General features: G+C 44.1%; 1 protein-coding gene across 1 annotated transcript in view; it reads left to right on the top strand.

Annotated features, from left to right (window-relative positions):
* LOC109881355 (transcription initiation factor TFIID subunit 4) overlaps window positions 1-20,185 on the top strand; it is a 121,696-nt gene that overhangs the window by 55,116 nt on the left and 46,395 nt on the right. The window contains exons 9-12 of the mRNA XM_031814346.1: window positions 7,096-7,265; window positions 10,396-10,526; window positions 11,515-11,640; window positions 18,153-18,209. Coding sequence (XP_031670206.1) covers window positions 7,096-7,265; window positions 10,396-10,526; window positions 11,515-11,640; window positions 18,153-18,209 — 484 coding nt within the window. The remainder of the gene's footprint in view (window positions 1-7,095; window positions 7,266-10,395; window positions 10,527-11,514; window positions 11,641-18,152; window positions 18,210-20,185) is intronic.

Here is a 20,185-nt window from a genome sequence, read left to right as displayed (position 1 = left end):
CCTGTTAATATAGATGTTTATGGTTTGCCCCCTGTTAATATAGATGGTTATGGTTACCTCCTGTTAATATAGATGGTTATGGTTACCTCCTGTTAATATAGATGGTTATGGTTACCTCCTGTTAATATAGATGGTTATGGTTGCTCCCTGTTAATATAGATGTTTATGGTTGCTCCCTGTTAATATATATGTTTATGGTTAATCCCTGTTAATATAGATGTTTATGGTTGCTCCCTGTTAATATAGATGTTTATGGTTGCTCCCTGTTAATATATATGTTTATGGTTAATCCCTGTTAATATAGATGTTTATGGTTGCTCCCTGTTAATATAGATGTTTATGGTTTGCCCCCTGTTAATATAGATGTTTATGGTTACTCCCTGTTAATATAGATGTTTATGGTTGCTCCCTGTTAATATAGATGTTTATGGTTGCTCCCTGTTAATATAGATGTTTATGGTTACCTCCTGTTAATATAGATGTTTATGGTTGCTCCCTGTTAATATAGATGTTTATGGTTGCTCCCTGTTAATATAGATGGTTATGGTTGCTCCCTGTTAATATAGATGTTTATGGTTGCTCCCTGTTAATATAGATGTTTATGGTTTGCCCCCTGTTAATATAGATGGTTATGGTTTGCCCCCTGTTAATATAGATGGTTATGGTTACCCCCTGTTAATATAGATGTTTATGGTTACCTCCTGTTAATATAGATGTTTATGGTTACCTCCTGTTAATATAGATGGTTATGGTTACCCCCTGTTAATATAGATGGTTATGGTTACCCCCTGTTAATATAGATGTTTATGGTTACCCCCTGTTAATATAGATGTTTATGGTTACCTCCTGTTAATATAGATGGTTATGGTTACCTCCTGTTAATATAGATGGTTATGGTTACCTCCTGTTAATATAGATGTTTATGGTTACCTCCTGTTAATATAGATGTTTATGGTTACCTCCTGTTAATATAGATGTTTATGGTTGCTCCCTGTTAATATAGATGTTTATGGTTGCTCCCTGTTAATATAGATGTTTATGGTTTGCCCCCTGTTAATATAGATGTTTATGGTTACCCCCTGTTAATATAGATGTTTATGGTTACCCCCTGTTAATATAGATGTTTATGGTTGCTCCCTGTTAATATAGATGTTTATGGTTGCTCCCTGTTAATATAGATGTTTATGGTTGCTCCCTGTTAATATAGATGTTTATGGTTGCTCCCTGTTAATATAGATGTTTATGGTTGCTCCCTGTTAATATAGATGTTTATGGTTACCTCCTGTTAATATAGATGTTTATGGTTGCTCCCTGTTAATATAGATGTTTATGGTTGCTCCCTGTTAATATAGATGTTTATGGTTTGCCCCCTGTTAATATAGATGTTTATGGTTACCTCCTGTCAATATAGATGTTTATGGTTGCTCCCTGTTAATATAGATGTTTATGGTTGCTCCCTGTTAATATAGATGTTTATGGTTTGCCCCCTGTTAATATAGATGTTTATGGTTACCCCCTGTTAATATAGATGTTTATGGTTACCCCCTGTTAATATAGATGTTTATGGTTGCTCCCTGTTAATATATATGTTTATGGTTGCTCCCTGTTAATATAGATGTTTATGGTTAATCCCTGTTAATATAGATGTTTCTGGTTACCCCCTGTTAAAGCCAACACCTCATTTGGCCGCCTTTCGTTCCAGTACTCTGCTGCCTGTGACTGGAACGAATTGCAAAAATCACTGAAGTTGGAGACTTTTATCTCCCTCACCAACTTCAAACATCAGCTATCTGAGCAGCTAACCGATCGCTGCAGCTGTACATAGTCTATTGGTAAATAGCCCACCCCTTTTCACCTACCTCATCCCCATACTGTTTTTATTTATTTACTTTTCTGCTCTTCTGCACACCAATATCTCTACCTGTACATGACCATCTGATCATTTATCAGATGGTTACCCCCTGTTAATATAGGTGTTTATGGTTACCCTCCTTCCAGGTTCTTCAGCTCGTTTCATCTTTGTAAAAAACATCTTCATGAAAAATTCTCTTTACGATCTGACCTATAAGTTTAGGTGCTTATGTGTGTGTGTACATGCGTGATTGCGCACATCGTAGTTTGTGTGTGCGTGTGTATGTATGCACATTTTCCTGTCCTGCTACATATTCAAAATGTAACGAGTACTTTTGGGTGTCAGGGAAAATGTAAGGAGTAAAAAGTACATTATTTTCTTTATGAATGTAGGTGAGTAAAAGTACAGTAGAGATACCCCCCAAAAATACTTAAGTACTACTTCAAAGTATTTTTACTTAGTTACTTTACACCTCTGGCTCCGAGCCCATAGTAGGCCACCGGGTTCATGGTAATGGCCTCCCTTCCTGAGGGGAAATTAGCCACCCCGGGCCCTGATTGATAAACCAATCAATCTTTAGTGGCCTTGATAATTAAGCTGTCAGGGCTGCTTGTTACTGACAACCTTTTCCCTCTGGTGCTTCTGCCTCCATGTTTACACAAACCACGCATTGCCTCCCTGCCCTAGCAGTGCACTATACTGGCTAACCATACAGTACATAGGCTACACACTAGTTTCATGTCAGATCAATCAAATAGGGTTCATATATCCTCACCAGCACTACCCCTCTACCCTGCTGGTTGACATGGATTAGGAATCCCTGTTGTCTGGCTGTGTAGTGTAGTAGTCTCTGGTAGGGCAGGGCTGTATGTACCTCTATACTGTTCCCCTCCTGAGGACATAAGAGCATGTTGGAACAGAGCCCTGTGGCGTGTATATCCTCTCACCTCAGAGCACTCTCAGCCACTCCCTCCCCGCATGGGTGCACAATAGGCCAGAAATGGGGAGGGATGGTGGGAGTCTCCCCCCTCCTTAAAATAGTGATGATACTGAGATTGTACTGTAGGCATTTTTTTGTTTGATCTTAAATGCTCCCCCCTCCTTCCACTCCCCAGTGTTGTGCTATGTAGATGCTGTTTTGTATAACATCAGATTTCTATTGTTTCCCCTTGTAAAGAATATGATGCTAGGGTTGAGTAGATAAGTGGATAGGGGTTGAATCGACTACGATCTCAGAGATTCAAATTATAACCAGTCAAACATGCTCCAAATATAATCAACCAGGCATAACCTCTCTATTGTCTCCACCTTGACCTATGTATTTATTTATCTGTTGTGTTGTGCTGTGTTGTGATGTGTTGCATTGTGCTGTGTTGTGATGTGTTGCATTGTGCTGTGTTGTGATGTGCTGTGTTGTGATGTGCATTGATGTGTTGTGATGTGTTGCATTGTGCTGTGTTGTGATGTGTTGCATTGTGCTGTGTTGTGATGTGTTGCATTGTGCTGTGTTGTGATGTGCTGTGTTGTGATGTGCATTGATGTGTTGTGCTGTGTTGTGCTGTGTTGTGATGTGTTGCATTGTGCTGTGTTGTGATGTGTTGCATTGTGCTGTGTTGTGATGTGTTGCATTGTGCTGCGTTGTGATGTGTTGCATTGTGCTGCGTTGTGATGTGTTGCATTGTGATGTGCATTGATGTGTTGTGCTGTGTTGTGATGTGCTGTGTTGTGATGTGCTGTGTTGTGATGTGTTGCATTGTGCTGCGTTGTGATGTGTTGCATTGTGATGTGTTGTGATGTGCTCTGTTGTGATGTGCATTGATGTGTTGTGCTGCGTTGTGATGTGTTGCATTGTGCTGTGATGTGATGTGTTGTGCTGCGTTGTGCTGTGATGTGTTGCATTGTGCTGTGATGTGATGTGTTGTGCTGCGTTGTGCTGTGATGTGTTGCATTGTGCTGTGTGGTGATGTGCTGTTCTATGTAGTGATGTGTTTTGATGGGTTGTTATGTGAGTTCCAGTGTGCTCTGTGGTGGTGACCCCAGACAGACAGACAGACAGACAGAGTAGTTTTACAGTACTGAGTGGAAGCAGATGGTCTCCATGCCTTCTGTAAACACCCAACATCCGCTTTAATCACAGCCGGCCCTCATCCCCTAGTTCTCAGTCCTCAGCCATCTCAGACGTCGCCCCCCTCAGCTCAATGCCGCCACAGGTAGCCTAGTGGTTAGAGCGTTGGGCCAGTAACTGAAAGGTTGCTGGATCGAATCCAGGCACTAACAAGGTAAACATCTGTCGTTCTGCCCCTGAACAAGGCAGTTAACCCACTGTTCCCTGGTAGGCCGTCATTGTAAATAAGAATTTGTTCTTAACTGACTTGCCTAGTTAAATAAAGGTTCAAATGCCAGCGGTGAGCCCACTCTATGTCTGGTCTGGGGCATACGTCCCTCTACCCCGGCCCCCATCCAGCTCATTCACATCCAGACCAGGCCGGACACACAGTGAGGGAACGTGCTTAACTGCAGTAAACTGGCTTTGATACATATTGGCAGCAGTCAGCGTTGTCTAAAGCGACAGGCTGTAGTGCACATTGAGGAACTAAGGAAGCTGCAGTGGACTGTGCCTGTGTGTGTGTGTGTGTGTGTGTGTGTGTGTGTGTGTGTGTGTGTGTGTGTGTGTGTTTGTGTGTGTGTGTGTGTCTCACTCACTGTGAGGTATGACTAGCTACATGGAGGGGTGTCAGGGATGTTAGTCACTCAGATGGCTCGGTGGACGACCCCTACCTTGGCACAGGGGGCACTCTCTAGGGGAGGTATCAGAGACGATCCCTGTCTGGCCCTGGATCCTGGACCCACTGTGTGTGTGTGACTGGATGCCCCCTTTCCTCACATACACATGCTCCTTCTAAATGGCAGAGCAATCCAACTCCCCACCTATGGCGTGCCCTCTCCCATCCAGGCTTGATATGGAAAATACATGCATAAGTATTCATGTTGCTCTCGGTGTCATGTCCCGCAGCAAAGCCAAACCAATCATTGAGAGGTGTCTTTTCCTCCACAGTGGAACCTAATTTCATCTCACCTTTATTAGTGAGAGGAGAAGGTACTGTACATTCGTTCAGGAATCTTTTTGTTGTTGTTGTGCGTTTCATATCTAATTCACTCCTTATAATGTCAGCCAATGTCAGCCCCCCCCCAACACAGGAGACATCTAGCTGTGCTATTAAGAATAAGGGATAAGGTAGTTATTTGCATAGAAACTTAGCATGTCCACTAGCTGTGTTGTGTAACTGAGTTAATCATCAATACATATGATGATTTATGTAAGGTTTATTTATTTAATGGATAATGAGGTTAGGAGGCCAGGGTGTTGAGTGTTGATGACGGTGGTGAAGATGAAGATGTATAGCCTACAGTAGGAGGGGAGAGATATAATAATAACATAGTAATCTCCTGTATCATGAGAGTGTTGTTGGGTAGATTCTACATGGAGGTTCATTATTAGACTCAGAGAGAGTAGGACTGGGACTGGCAGGGTGAGTAGAGGGTCTAGTGAGATCTCTTGGTGCAGGAAGGAGCTCTAATCGTCTTTGTCAACCTCCTGCCGGGATGTCAGGACTCATATAGGTGCTCGTGACCTTACAGAGGAACAGGAAGACATCAGCGGGGTGCGATGCCTGCCGCTGACGATGGTGATGTGTTCCCATGCACGGACGCCCGCCTGCTGCAGGCAGAGACTAGGGAACCAGGCAGCATCAACATGCTGCCTTGTTCCGCACAACACTGACGGTCAGAACCAGCGACTGCTGGCAGTGCGAACACCAATTAGTGTAGAGGGGAGGCGATGGAATGGTTGAGGGAGGGAGTGTCCGGCTGCCCTGTGTGTGTTCTGTGGATCTCTGTGCCCTCTGTCAACGCCACTCAGTAGTTCCTCCAGCCCAGCGGACGAGGGAGGGAGTGTCCGGCTGCCCTGTGTGTGTTCTGTGGATCTCTGTGCCCTCTGTCAACGCCACTCAGTAGTTCCTCCAGCCCAGCGGACGAGGGAGGGAGTGTCCGGCTGCCCTGTGTGTGTTCTGTGGATCTCTGTGCCCTCTGTCAACGCCACTCAGTAGTTCCTCCAGCCCAGCGGACGAGGGAGGGAGGCAGTATTTCCATGGATGATCAGCTCAGGGCATTGCCAGCCACAACTAGGTTACCACAGCACTCGTTCCCCTGTTAGGGTACAGTAGTCATTAGCACTCACTCATAGAGACTAGAAAGAGGATTTAGGCCTGGCGACTGTCAATTTCAGATTCACTCAACAACTAAAATTAAAGGTGAACTGTTTGGGTCAGACACTCCATTCTTTTAATGATGGTCATCCTTGGGGAGAACCTTGACCTCAATAGGTCTTCTTGGTCCTTTATCCCCTTGTTACTCTTTACCTCAAATACGATATCTAATACATTTTACTTATCCAAACCTATGTATGAATTCTAAAAAACCTCAAATGTAAGAAAATGAACAATGTATTGAGAAGCCAGCTCGTGTTGTGAATGGTGGTGGATATTTCCACTGGACTAGTACTGGATGATATTGCTGTTCTCAGCAGAGTGGTCTGTATACAGTGTTTGTTGATATTAGTATATTGCCAGATTCATCACACAGCAGTTCCAATCCTCCTGTGCATCCTTACCCAGCTCCCCGCCATCCAAACATTGTCAGCCCTACTATATGCTGACTCAAATGGACTCTGGATGGAATAAAACCTATTAAAATAGTGCATTTTATGAGCAGCTTATACACCTCTGAATCATAACAATGCAAGTGCATACACAACATTCCCTGTACGATTGCACCTTGAATGAAATGAGAAAATCAGAGTCCTTTTTCCACAGGAACAGCCCTGTAATTGTCTATAGGGACATGCAAACTAATACTGTAAAAGGGAGACATATAGTATTGTTTTATACAGACATTGTTATAAGAGCTAATGTACAGATGTAGGCTCTTAAATTGATCCAGTTTGCTACAGCAGGAAAATAGTCCTGCAGCAACAGGACATTTGAATTATTATGTGGATTATAATTAATTGACATTTTTGTAGGGGTTGATACATTTTTCATGAGCGCAAAACAAGTCTGACATTTCTAAGTGGAAATGACAACTTTAGATGTATTTTTAAAACTCAAATACACTACAAGTTTGCAGAAAAATAACTACATCTGTAGAGCCCTTAAAACATGAATTCTCCATCTATTTGTTTCCAGGGATGATGATGACATTAACGATGTGGCGTCCATGGCGGGGGTGAACCTGAATGAAGAGAGTGCTCGTATCCTGGCAACCAACTCTGAGCTGGTGGGGACACACATCCGCTCCTGTAAAGATGAGGCCTTCCTTCACCCGGGCCTGTTACACAGACGCATCCTGGAGACAGGTACGGCCAGTACACTACTACAGTACATTATAGTACATGATGACACCCTCACTAGAGAAACCTCTGGAGAATACCCATATTGAATATGATGAGGACTTGTTCACAGCAATAGAACAATAGAAGTTGCATACACAGTAAGTCTTTAAAGTCATTAAATGATAGAGAATTGAGTTGGAATCATGTACAGTATCGTTGTCTTCACGGTTAGTATTATCTCCAGGTCCATAATAATAATTCCATAATCATCAAGTGTTGCCAATGATGCTGATCTTCATTTTCATCATAGTGATTATTATCTTCAGATTGATCTTAAATTTATTCATGAACGTGTACCAAACAGAATCATGTTCCTTCAAACGTGTGTTGGTTTAGAAAACATAGGCCATACCCCTGTCTGTGTGTGTGTGTGATGATCTATCTGTTAGTTTTGTGTTTTCTTGAATTCTCCTTGTTGTTTCTGCATCTGTGGTGTCATCACTAAAGACAGACAGTTTGATTTACTTCCCCTGATGGGAGGTTGCAGGCCAGGCCGGAGCAGACGCTCCTTTCTGCCCTCCCTCATTTTAAACCTGGTCCACTTAACAGTTCTTTCACCTCCTTTAATGAATTTTTCAGTGTCTGTCTGAACTTACTAGACCCCAGGGCCTGACATAAATACTTTATAGAGCTGTCTTTTGAAGGCTGCTTGTCAGATTGTCCTGTGGACTGAAGGAAGAGAGTTCAGAGTTACAAGACTGGATTTAGTTCTTCTTCTGTCCTTTGATTGGATCTCCACATTCAGATACTGTCCTATTTGTGAATCTGAGATGATACACGGATATATATTACCATTAACAACTACTAAGTCTTGAGTACAAGTTGCATTATAAATCACACAGTAGATTAGAATTCAAGCACAACAGGGAGTTTTATCGCTAAGACGTTTTGTCTTGTTTTACCTAAGTATCCACAGTGACAGTGACAATGAGGCCCAGAGGTCACGTGCTGTTAGACGGTACATTGGTGAGGTTGTTATCCTGTCGCCTTGGGGAGGAGGGGGTTCAAATTTTAAATCTTGCTCTGGGGGCTTGGTGCTGTGCGGGGGCCGGGTGGGTGGGAGGCCATGGTGCCCCCTGCTGGGGAAGTGGCACTTAGGCGGCTTTGTTGTGTCAGTGATGGGCTGTGGAGAACTCTCAGCTGGCAGCAGAACCAAGGGAGGCTCCCCAGCCTGCCAACTCTGCTCAATCAGAGGCTAGTGGGGATGTGGTCCTCCTCACACAGTGGTACACAGCCCTGACTCACCCCTCTGCTTCATGCTGCCCTCTCTGCTCTCTGCTGCCACCACTGGACAGGGAGATGTACAGCGGGGCAGAGTAGATTCAGACCCGGTGAGGACCAGGGAACCCTGTGTCTTTCAGAATGTCCACACACATATTTGGGAGAAGAGGAGCTTGTTTTTTTTTCTCCCTGTTTCTTTCTTTCTCCTTTTTTCTCTTTCTATCTCTTCCCATCTCTCTCTCCTCTCACCCCCCTTCTCTCTTTCTATCTCTCTTATCTCTCCCCCTCCCCATCATTCTTCAGGCTTGTCCTTGAGCCATGGGCCAGTTTCATTTGTGAAACTGCAAGCAGCAACTCCCTCCTGACTGCCAGGGCCTAGAACATATGCACAGCTGGAGTTCTCTAGAATAGCCTCTCAAAGTAAATGTGTACTGGTACCTCAGAGGTCCAATTCTGCAGAGACACATGCAGAAGTACTCAACTCCAGAGAGACTCACTCGTGTTCAGTGCAGAAAGTTCGCTTTTCTCTATTTAAGGGCAGATGAGATTACCAGTAAAAACAGTACAAAATAAAGCCTGTTAAGATGGTTGGAAACTAACACTAAAGCAATACGATGCTGTTTAGACTTCTATAGTCCTAAGTGAGGGGCTGGTGTGGACTACATTGTACATTGAGGAAGGTATTTATTTCATAGAGAACTTGGCTTTCTTTGTCTCGGTGCCTTAAAGATCTCAGTTTGTTGGAGAGGGGAAGCCTTTAGTATTTTTCCTTTTGACATCGCTTACGACCCAGAGAAAATGTTTTTGAATTTTAACACTAATTACCAGGCTTATACAGATCTCGATCCTTTCGAGATGTTAGACTGGTGAAAAGATGTGTGTACAGTACAGCTGATTTAAATAATTGGTGTGGTTTACTTAAAAGTGTACCAGAGAGAACATTCTGTTAATGGAATATTAAAAAGGAAGAAAAACAGATCCTAACCTGCTAAACTCTGTCCTCTGAATTATGACTTCACCAACTGTTTACTGCCAGAAAACTAGTCCAAATGATCCTTTAAAGTTAAGGTTGGCCAATGTTGTTTACAGCTACACACATGAAAGACTGCAGAGTAAGCTTGGCAATTCATACATGGATACTATTCTCAACATGGCACTAGAACTGTGAAACATCGGGGGCCTCCCGGGTGGCGCAGTGTGCCATCACTCCCAGTGACTCTGTGCCATCAGAGTCCCTGGGTTCGCGCCCAGGCTCTGTCGTAACCGGCCGCGACCGGGAGGTCCGTGGGGCGACGCACAATTGGCCTAGCGTCGTCCGGGTTAGGGAGGGCTTGGTCGGTAGGGATGTCCTTGTCAGTGCGCGCTAACCAAGGTTGCCAGGTGCACAGTGTACCCTCCGACACATTGGTGCGGCTGGCTTCCGGGTTGGATGCGCGCTGTGTTAAGAAGCAGTACGCCTGGTTGGGTTGTGTATCGGAGGACGCATGACTTTCAGTTGTAGCGATGAGACAAGATAGTAGCTACTACAACAATTGGATACCACGAAATTGGGGAGAAAAAGGGGGTAAAATTCAAAACAAAAAGAAGAAAAAAAAGACCTGTGAAACATCTAGACAGCTTTATCATTATTAAACAAATACCCTTTTCACACTATGGTCCTGACCTAACCCAAACTGTGCTGGCACAGATGTTTTGCTTTGTCCTTTTTGGTTCCAACAACTATGGTGGATGTGGAACCAGGCCAGCTCATTACAGCTTGGTTTGGTTCGGCTCAGCTTGGTTCAGTAGTATGAAAAGCCTTTTCTGACTGGGATTTGGGGAGATCAGTGTGTATTAATGTTGGAGTCCTTCTGTCTGTGTGTGTGACCCTAAGCTAAGAAGTTTGGCGTGTCAGAGGTTCCTATGGAGGCTGTGAACTTCATCTCCCACGCTACCCAGTCCCGACTCCGCACTGTGCTGGAGAAGGTCTCCTCCATCGCACAGCACAGGATGGACGGTGGTAAAGTAAGTAGTCGTGCCAGAGACAGACATACCTATGAGGAGGGGGGGCGCTTTTTACACTTAAGTGATAAACACCATAGCACAGTTTCCACGTAAACATATTCTTCAGAACTTGAAAAATACCTGGTAGATCTTTTTCAGGCCTCTGTCTGGCACACCAGCATGGGTGACATTAACTTTTAGCCTTGAATATAGCAATGTAACCACATTTAATTGGGTTTCAATAAAGTCAATTCAACTCTGCTCCTTGTAAAAGAAAGAAAGCAAAAAACATAGCAACTTTGAAAATCTGTTTTCCTGTTTGTATGTGAGGCAGAGGAGAGGGGTGGTGGGCTACAGCTGTCCCTGTCTTGTTTTGTCTTTTTTGCGGTTTGTAAATGAGGCGTGTTAGAAGCGTGAAGTCTCCTCGTCTCTGTGAAGCCACTCTGTTGACATCAGCGAAAAAACCAACCCGGGCGGGCGGCCTGAAAGAGAGAGCACGGCTCGACTGAGTTACGGAGGAGGGGAGGAGTGCAGGCTCAGCTCTGAACAAAGGAGGGAGGAAGGATGAGAGAGACGTGCGCGTGGTGACAAACCCTCAGATGTCACTCCACTCTGTGCTCTGCTCTGCTCTGCCACCCAGCTCCTCACATCGCCACAGAGAGGGAGATAGAGTGAGAGAAACTGATAAAGGGTTTTGGGGGAGAACAGAGAGACAGAGACACACACAGGGAATAAACAATTGTCATATTAACTTTTTGATGACCCACAAACTTTGTTTTCCTTCTGAAACTTGTCTCATCTTCCCATCTCCCAAGTGCAGAACAACATATTTAACACAACGAGAAGCGGCGATACGTGTAAACAAAGAAAAGTTGTGATAAGTTATCCAAACTGGTGGTTGTAAGATACGAGGTGTCTAAAGTTGTAGTAATATGTTTATCCAAACTTGTGGTTAAAATGAGATCTTCTTACTCTCTTTTTCTTTCTTTCCCTCTCTGTCTCTCTGCAGGATGAGGAGTGGTTTGAGCAGTCGGCAGACGTGCGGTCGCAGCTAAAGTTCTTTGAGCAGCTGGAGAGGATAGAGAAGCAGAGGAAGGATGAACAGGAGAGAGAGATCCTACTCAAAGCAGCTAAAGTAAGTCCAAGTTGCCTTCTTGTTATAAAGGCATATATCCCTTTTAGTTACAACCACACAGTCATGGAAGTGTTTTCACATTCCATCCTGATCCCGTGCTTCTACACCTGCATTGCTTGCTGTTTGGGGTTTTAGTCTGGTTTTCTGTACAGCACTTTGAGATATCAGCTGATGTAAGAAGGGCTATATAAATACATTTGATTTGATTTGATTTAGCCCAATTTAGCAATACGCTGAAATCTTACCAGTTTCAGTTTCCCCATTTCTAAGCCTACCTCATACACCATGAAGTCCAGTGTAGGGACTAGAGGTCGACCGATTAATCTGAATGGCCGATTAATTAGGGCCGATTTCAAGTTTTCGTAACAATCGGAAATTGGTATTTTTGGGCGCCGATTTTACGATTTTTTTTATACCTTTATTTTATCTTTATTTAACTAGGCAAGTCAGTTAAGAACACATTCTTATTTTCAATGACGGCCTAGGAACAGTGGGTTCACTGCCTTGTTCAGAGGCAGGGCGACAGATTTGCATTTTGTCAGCCCGGGGATCCAATCTTGCGTCATTAACTAGTCCAACGCAATAACGACCTGCCTCTCTCTCGTTGCACTCCACAAGGAGTTACGCGAATGCAGTAAATCAAGGTAAGTTGCTAGCTAGCATTAAACTTATCTTATAAAAAACAATCAATCATAATCACTAGTTAACTACACATAGTTGATGATATTGCTAGATATTATCTAGCGTGTCCTGCGTTGCATATAATCTGACTGAGCATACAAGTATCTGATTGAGCGGTGGTAGGCAGAAGCAGGCGCGTAAACATTCATTCAAACAGCACTTGACTTCAAGCCTATCAACTCCCGAGATGAGGCTCGTGTAACAGAAGTGAAATGGCTAGCTAGTTAGCGCGCGCTAATTGTAGTTGTGTTGCTGGTTCGAGCCCAGGAAGGAGCGAGGAGAGGGACGGAAGCTATACTGTTACACTGGCAATACTAAAGTGCCTATAAGAACATCCAATAGTCAAAGGTCAATGAAATACAAATGGTATAGAGGGAAATAGTCCTATAATTCCTATAATAACTACAACCTAAAACTTCTTACCTGGGAATATTGAAGACTCATGTTCAAAGGAACCACCAGCTTTCATATGTTCTCATGTTCTGAGCAAGGAACTGAAACATTAGCTTTCTTACATGGCACATATTTTACATGGAACATATTACACTTTTACTTTCTTCTCCAACACTTTGTTTTTGCATTATTTAAACCAAATTGAACATCTTTCATTATTTACTTGAGGCTAAATTGATTTTATTGATGTATTATATTAAGTTAAAATAAGTGTTCATTCAGTATTGTTGTAATTGTCATTATTACCCCCCCAAAAAACAAAAACAAAATCGGCCGATTAATCGGTATCGGCTTTTATGGTCCTCCAATAATCGGTATCGGCGTTGAAAAATCATAATCGGTCGACCTCTTGTAGGGACTGTAGCTCTGTTGCTATTGTGTGTGTTACTTGTGTGTGAGGTGGTGTGTAAGGTGGTGTGTAAGGTGGTGTGTAAGGTGGTGTGTAAGGTGGTGTGTAAGGTAGTGTGTAAGGTAGTGTGTAAGGTAGTGTGTAAGGTAGTGTGTAAGGTAGTGTGTAAGGTAGTGTGTAAGGTAGTGTGTAAGGTTGTGTGTAAGGTGGTGTGTAAGGTAGTGTGTAAGGTGGTGTGTAAGGTAGTGTGTAAGGTGGTATGTAAGGTAGTGTTTAGCTGTGGTGTGGTGTGTGTTCCTTGTCAGTGTCTAGGGCAGTGTGGTGTCCTCGCTGTTCCTGCCCAGGCCCTAGCTAACAGATGAAACCGAGTGCGCCCTCCGTAGAGTGACCTCAGTGTGTTCTCCCGCCGCCTCGCTCTAGGGCTCCTTTGTCCTCTCATTGTCCCCAACACAACAAGCAGAGGAACCACTGTGGAACTCTATACAGTCCTCTGATCTGATCCTCCTCACATACCCTCTGACAGGCCCAGAGCTAAAAGCGTGTCATGTCAGCCATCTCAGTACTCAGGAGAACCAGCTTCAACAGTAGTGGGCAGGAGAGCCTCAGAGAGCCTTACAGAGTCTCAGAACAGATGAATTGCATCTAGGCAGTTTCTGCACACTCATGTGTGTCCATCCAGTCACACTCAGGCTGTTGAGACTGGTGTAAACACTTTTTGCACACACTTAACTTGTAAAAGATTGTGAAATGACTTGAATAAGTTCTCACATACTTCATACAATCTATCAAAGAAGACAGGTACATAATTCATTAGACATACAGTATGATGCAAAGGTTCAATACTGTCACCACCAACAGAATGTGTTTTGAAGGGAAATGCCCCACGGTGAGACATTAGAGAGAAGCTTGCTTCATTTAATACATCTTCAACAGAGACAATGTCCCACAGCTGATTGCATTATCACTTCCCTGTGTTAACAGCATTGTTATGGTCTTGCCATGCAGGACATTAGAAACATTCAGACTGATGAACAATGACCCGCCTTGCCGCTGTTATAGTTGGTAATTAGGAAACTACTGCCATGACAGCAAAGCTGTTAAGCACCAAGTTTTATGTTGTTATTTAAAAAAGATGCAATCTCAGGGCCTAACTGTAAGTGTCTTTAGAAGGAGTATATGACAGTAAGTTTTACTAAACATCAGTTTATCACACCTGAAAAAATCTTTAGTATAACTGTATAGCTAATATGCAATATGTGTTGTCTGGCCTCATTATTATGTCATAGGATGGTGGCACATTAATTCATCTGACTTGTCCATTTCCACTATACACTTCCTACAGTATATTTCACTCGCTAACTGATGTATTCAAACAGTATAGTGAGAGAGAGAGAGAGAGATAGAATAAAGCATGTCAGTACCACCATGGCCCTTTGTAAACAGTCCGTATTTGTCCCTGTTTTCTCCCCGCTGACGGCCAGGCTCCACGCTGGGGCTCCCTTATAATTTGACCTCTCAAATAAGAATCTACTAAAATAATCCCCTCCTCCGCTCCCACTCCTCTGTCCATTTAAAATATGACTCAGGTCTTCAGGGATGCTCCGGCCGACTGGAGGGCAAATGCATTAGTTTTAGTTGAGACACCGACCAGTACGTGAACCGCCTGATATATTTAAAGCCAATTAGCAAGGAGCAGGGCAAGACGACTGCATCTGTTCATGAGGTAGTGAGGGAAGGAGGGATGGAGGGAGGGAGGGAGCCAGGGCACGGGTAGCTAGACTCTTGCTTTCCAGCACCACTGAAGGCAAATAGCATTTGATTGCTTATAGTAGAAAAAAGAAACATCGGGAGGAGCATCACGTTCAGAGATATTAATGAAGTAGTCTTTAACACCACTGGGATGACCATGCTCTTAGAGAGGTTAGGCAAAGTTAATGACACATTGGACCATTACTAGTCATATCCCTAACCTTCATTCAAGCTAAATTAATTTATGCTAGTTTAACAGGAAGTAGATTTTGTATAGAATTATTCCCATTGCTATGGCAGGGGGCAGCACTGTTAACTGCCTGTATTACCATAGCATAGACGAAGACCTACAGGGCGAAACGTTGTACAATAAAACTACGGGAACATTCAACAGTGTATCTATCTTTCTTTCATAGACTCATAGGAAAAGTACACTGCGTCGCTGATAGCTACAGTAGGCTAGTACTGTGATAGTGTGGTGATCTGGCAGGGTGCCACTAACAGTGAGCTTTTAGAAGAGTCCCTGTATGGTTAATTGGAGGCCCTGTGGTTAACAGCTCACACAGACAGGTACAAGCTGCACTGGCAGCTCAGCTCTCACTGACTAATTACAGTGGCGCTCCAGTACTGTGGACTCTGGTCCTGACTATAGAGAGATACGCATGTACACACACACACACACACACACACACACACACACACACACACACACACACACACACACACACACACACACACACACACACACACACACACACACACACACAGCAATGGCACTGGAACAAAAGAGGGACGGACGGACGGACGGACGGACGGACGGACGGACGGACGGACGGACGGACGGACGGACGGACGGACGGACGGACGGACGGACGGACGGACGGACGGACGGACGGACGGACGGACGGACGGACGGACGGACGGACGGACGGACGGACGGACGGACGGACGGACGGACGGACGGACGGACGGACGGACGGACGGACGGACGGACGGACGGACGGACGGACGGACGGACGGACGGACGGACGGACGACGGACGGACGGACGGACGGACGGACGGACGGACGGACGGACGGACGGACGGACGGACGGACGGACGACGGACGGACGGACGGACGACGGACGGACGGACGGACGGACAGACAGAGACAGACAGACAGACAGGACAGACAGACAGACAGACAGACAGACAGACAGACAGACAGACAGACAGACAGACAGACAGACAGACAGACAGACAGACAGACAGACAGACAGACAGACAGACAGACAGACAGACAGACAGACAGACAGACAGACAGACAGACAGACAGACAGACAGACAGACAGACAGACAGACAGACAGACAGACAGACAGACAGACAGACAGACAGACAGACAGACAGACAGACAGACAGACAGACAGACAGACAGACAGACAGACAGACAGACAGACAGACAGACAGACAGACAGACAGACAGACAGACAGACAGACAGACAGACAGACAGACAGACAGACAGACAGACAGACAGACAGACAGACAGACAGACAGACAGACAGACAGACAGACAGACAGACAGACAGACAGACAGACAGACAGACAGACAGACAGACAGACAGACAGACAGACAGACAGACAGACAGACAGACAGACAGACAGACAGACAGACAGACAGACAGACAGACAGACAGACAGACAGACAGACAGACAGACAGACAGACAGACAGACAGACAGACAGACAGACAGACAGACAGACAGACAGACAGACAGACAGACAGACAGACAGACAGACAGACAGACAGACAGACAGACAGACAGACAGACAGACAGACAGACAGACAGACAGACAGACAGACAGACAGACAGACAGACAGACAGACAGACAGACAGACAGACAGACAGACAGACAGACAGACAGACAGACAGACAGACAGACAGACAGACAGACAGACAGACAGACAGACAGACAGACAGACAGACAGACAGACAGACAGACAGACAGACAGACAGACAGACAGACAGACAGACAGACAGACAGACAGACAGACAGACAGACAGACAGACAGACAGACAGACAGACAGACAGACAGACAGACAGACAGACAGACAGACAGACAGACAGACAGACAGACAGACAGACAGACAGACAGACAGACAGACAGACAGACAGACAGACAGACAGACAGACAGACAGACAGACAGACAGACAGACAGACAGACAGACAGACAGACAGACAGACAGACAGACAGACAGACAGACAGACAGACAGACAGACAGACAGACAGACAGACAGACAGACAGACAGACAGACAGACAGACAGACAGACAGACAGACAGACAGACAGACAGACAGACAGACAGACAGACAGACAGACAGACAGACAGACAGACAGACAGACAGACAGACAGACAGACAGACAGACAGACAGACAGACAGACAGACAGACAGACAGACAGACAGACAGACAGACAGACAGACAGACAGACAGACAGACAGACAGACAGACAGACAGACAGACAGACAGACAGACAGACAGACAGACAGACAGACAGACAGACAGACAGACAGACAGACAGACAGACAGACAGACAGACAGACAGACAGACAGACAGACAGACAGACAGACAGACAGACAGACAGACAGACAGACAGACAGACAGACAGACAGACAGACAGACAGACAGACAGACAGACAGACAGACAGACAGACAGACAGACAGACAGACAGACAGACAGACAGACAGACAGACAGACAGACAGACAGACAGACAGACAGACAGACAGACAGACAGACAGACAGACAGACAGACAGACAGACAGACAGACAGACAGACAGACAGACAGACAGACAGACAGACAGACAGACAGACAGACAGACAGACAGACAGAACAGACGACAGACAGACAGACAGACAGACAGACAGACAGACAGACAGACAGACAGACGACAGACAGACAGACAGACAGACAGACAGACAGACAGACAGACAGTGCCTGTGACTTTCTGAGCACATTCTCCCGGCCCTGTGTGCTCTGCTGGCTCGTGCAGAATTTTTAATAACCTTCTTTGATTAGAATCTCCCTCCAGCAGCTTATTTACGGCGGGATTTGGCGCAGGTTTAAAGGGCACTGGCCTTGGGCGCTCAATTGCACTTCTATGAATCCAAATATGATGTCCTTGACACCTTGTATCCTGTTCCCATTTTGTACTATTTTTGTGCTGGCTGCAACAGATGAGGGGGTCCTTAAACCAGCTGTTAACCTGTGTCCCCCCCCCCCCCCAACTCTGCAGAGTCGCTCCAGGCAAGAGGACCCAGAGCAGGCTCGGCTGAAACAAAAAGCTAAGGAGGTAAGCGCTGTGCTGAAGATCATTACCCTTGACATTTTCCCAAGACTTCAGCATATAAATGTTTCATGCCTCGCTACATATGTAATGCCATTTAAAGGTCTGACTTAAAAAGTTGTAGGAATTATTTGTGCTGATTGATGTCCGTCTCATTTGGAAAAGTGGTTTCTATAGAACAGAGATACCACACCAAAGAGATCCTCCTCCTCTTTTCTCTCTCCCTCTCTCTTTTCTGGCTCCCGATAACATTTTGGAGACTGCTGTTCATTGTGCATGGCTCTTTCAAAGAGATAGATTGGGGAGCCTATCAGTGTTGTGAGTACCGGTTTAATATTCACCATAGCACTTTCTGTAGAGCCATTTGCATTGTAAAAGCGGATAGAAAAATGTTTACTGTCACAGTTATGTATACATTTTGGTTTAAAACATTGAAATGGCTTTGGCACTGTAGGCGCACAATGGGAAATGGGAAATATAAAAAATAAAGGAAGCTAATGTGCTTATTTGTTCAATTGTACGGCTACAGTGTCTTCAGAAAGTATTCATACCCCTTGACTTATTCCACATTTTGTTGTTACAGCCTGAATTCAAAATTGATTAAATATAATGTTTTTCTCATCTATCTGCGCACAATATCCAATAATGACAAAAGTGAAAACGGGTTATTAGAATAGTTTTCAAATGTATTGAAAATTAAATACAGAAATATTTAATTTACATAAGTATTCTCACCCATGACTCAATACTTTGTAGAAGCACCTGACAGAGATTACAGCTGTGAGTCTTTCTGAGTAAGTCTCTAAGACCTTTCCACACCTTAATTGCGCAACAATTTCTCAAAGCTCTGTCAAATTGGTTATTGATCATTGCTTTAGAACCATTTTCAGGTCTTGCCATAGATTTTCAAGTAGATTTAAGTCAAAAGTTTAACTTGGCCTCTCAGTCACTGTCTTCTTGGTAAGCAACTCCAGTGTAGATTTGGCCTTGTGTTTTACGATATTGTCCAACTGAAAGGTGTATTAATGTCTGGTGGAAAGCAGACTGAACCAGATTTCCTGTAGGATTTTGCCTGTGCTTAGCTCCAATTAATTAATTGTTTTATCCTGAAAAATTCACAAGTCCTTAGCAATTACAAGCATACCCATAACATGATGCAGCCACCACAATGCTTGGAAATATGGAGAGTGGTAGTCAGTAATGTGTTGTATTGGATTTGCAGCAAACATAACATTTTGTATTCAGGACAAAATGTTAATTGCTTTGCCACATTTTTTGCGGTATTACTTTAGTGCCTTTGGAATATTTTTATGCTTTTTCTTTTCGCTCTGTAAATTAGGTTAATATTTAGGACTAACTACAATGTTGTTGATCCATCCTCAGTTTTCTCCTATCACAGCCATTAAACTCTTGAACTGTTTTAAAGTCACCATTGGCCTCATGGTGAAATCCCTGATCGGTTTCCTTCCTCTCATTGGTCTTTGTGGTTTAATCTGTGTTTGAAATGCACTGCTTGACTGACGGATCTTACAGATAATTGTAAGTGTGGGTTACAGAGATGAGGTAGTCATTCCAAAATCAACACTATTATTGTATGCAATTTTTACTCCTGAACTTATTTAGGCTTACCATAATGAAGGGGTTGAATACTTATTGACTCAAGACATTTCAGCTTTTCATGTGTAAAAAATTATATTCTAAAAACATAATTACACTTTCACATTATGGGCTATCGTGGGTAGGCCAGTAACCAAATAAATCTCAATTTAATACATTTTAAATTTACGATGTAACACAACAGAAAAGTGGAAAAGGTTAAGGAGTGTGAATACTTTCTGAAGGCAGTGTAGACCATGATAGATCTCTAGCAACATAGAGCTGCTTAGCCCCATTTCAATTCTATGTCCATACTAGTGTACCACTTAGTATGAAGCAATGTATTGGACATGCATTCCAAATGGTATGCTATGGACATTAGAATG

This window comes from Oncorhynchus kisutch, linkage group LG3 (assembly GCF_002021735.2).
Source record: "Oncorhynchus kisutch isolate 150728-3 linkage group LG3, Okis_V2, whole genome shotgun sequence".
Taxonomy (NCBI): domain Eukaryota; kingdom Metazoa; phylum Chordata; class Actinopteri; order Salmoniformes; family Salmonidae; genus Oncorhynchus; species Oncorhynchus kisutch.
Note: the sequence above shows the minus strand (reverse complement) of the source record. Positions and strands in the feature narration are given on the sequence as shown.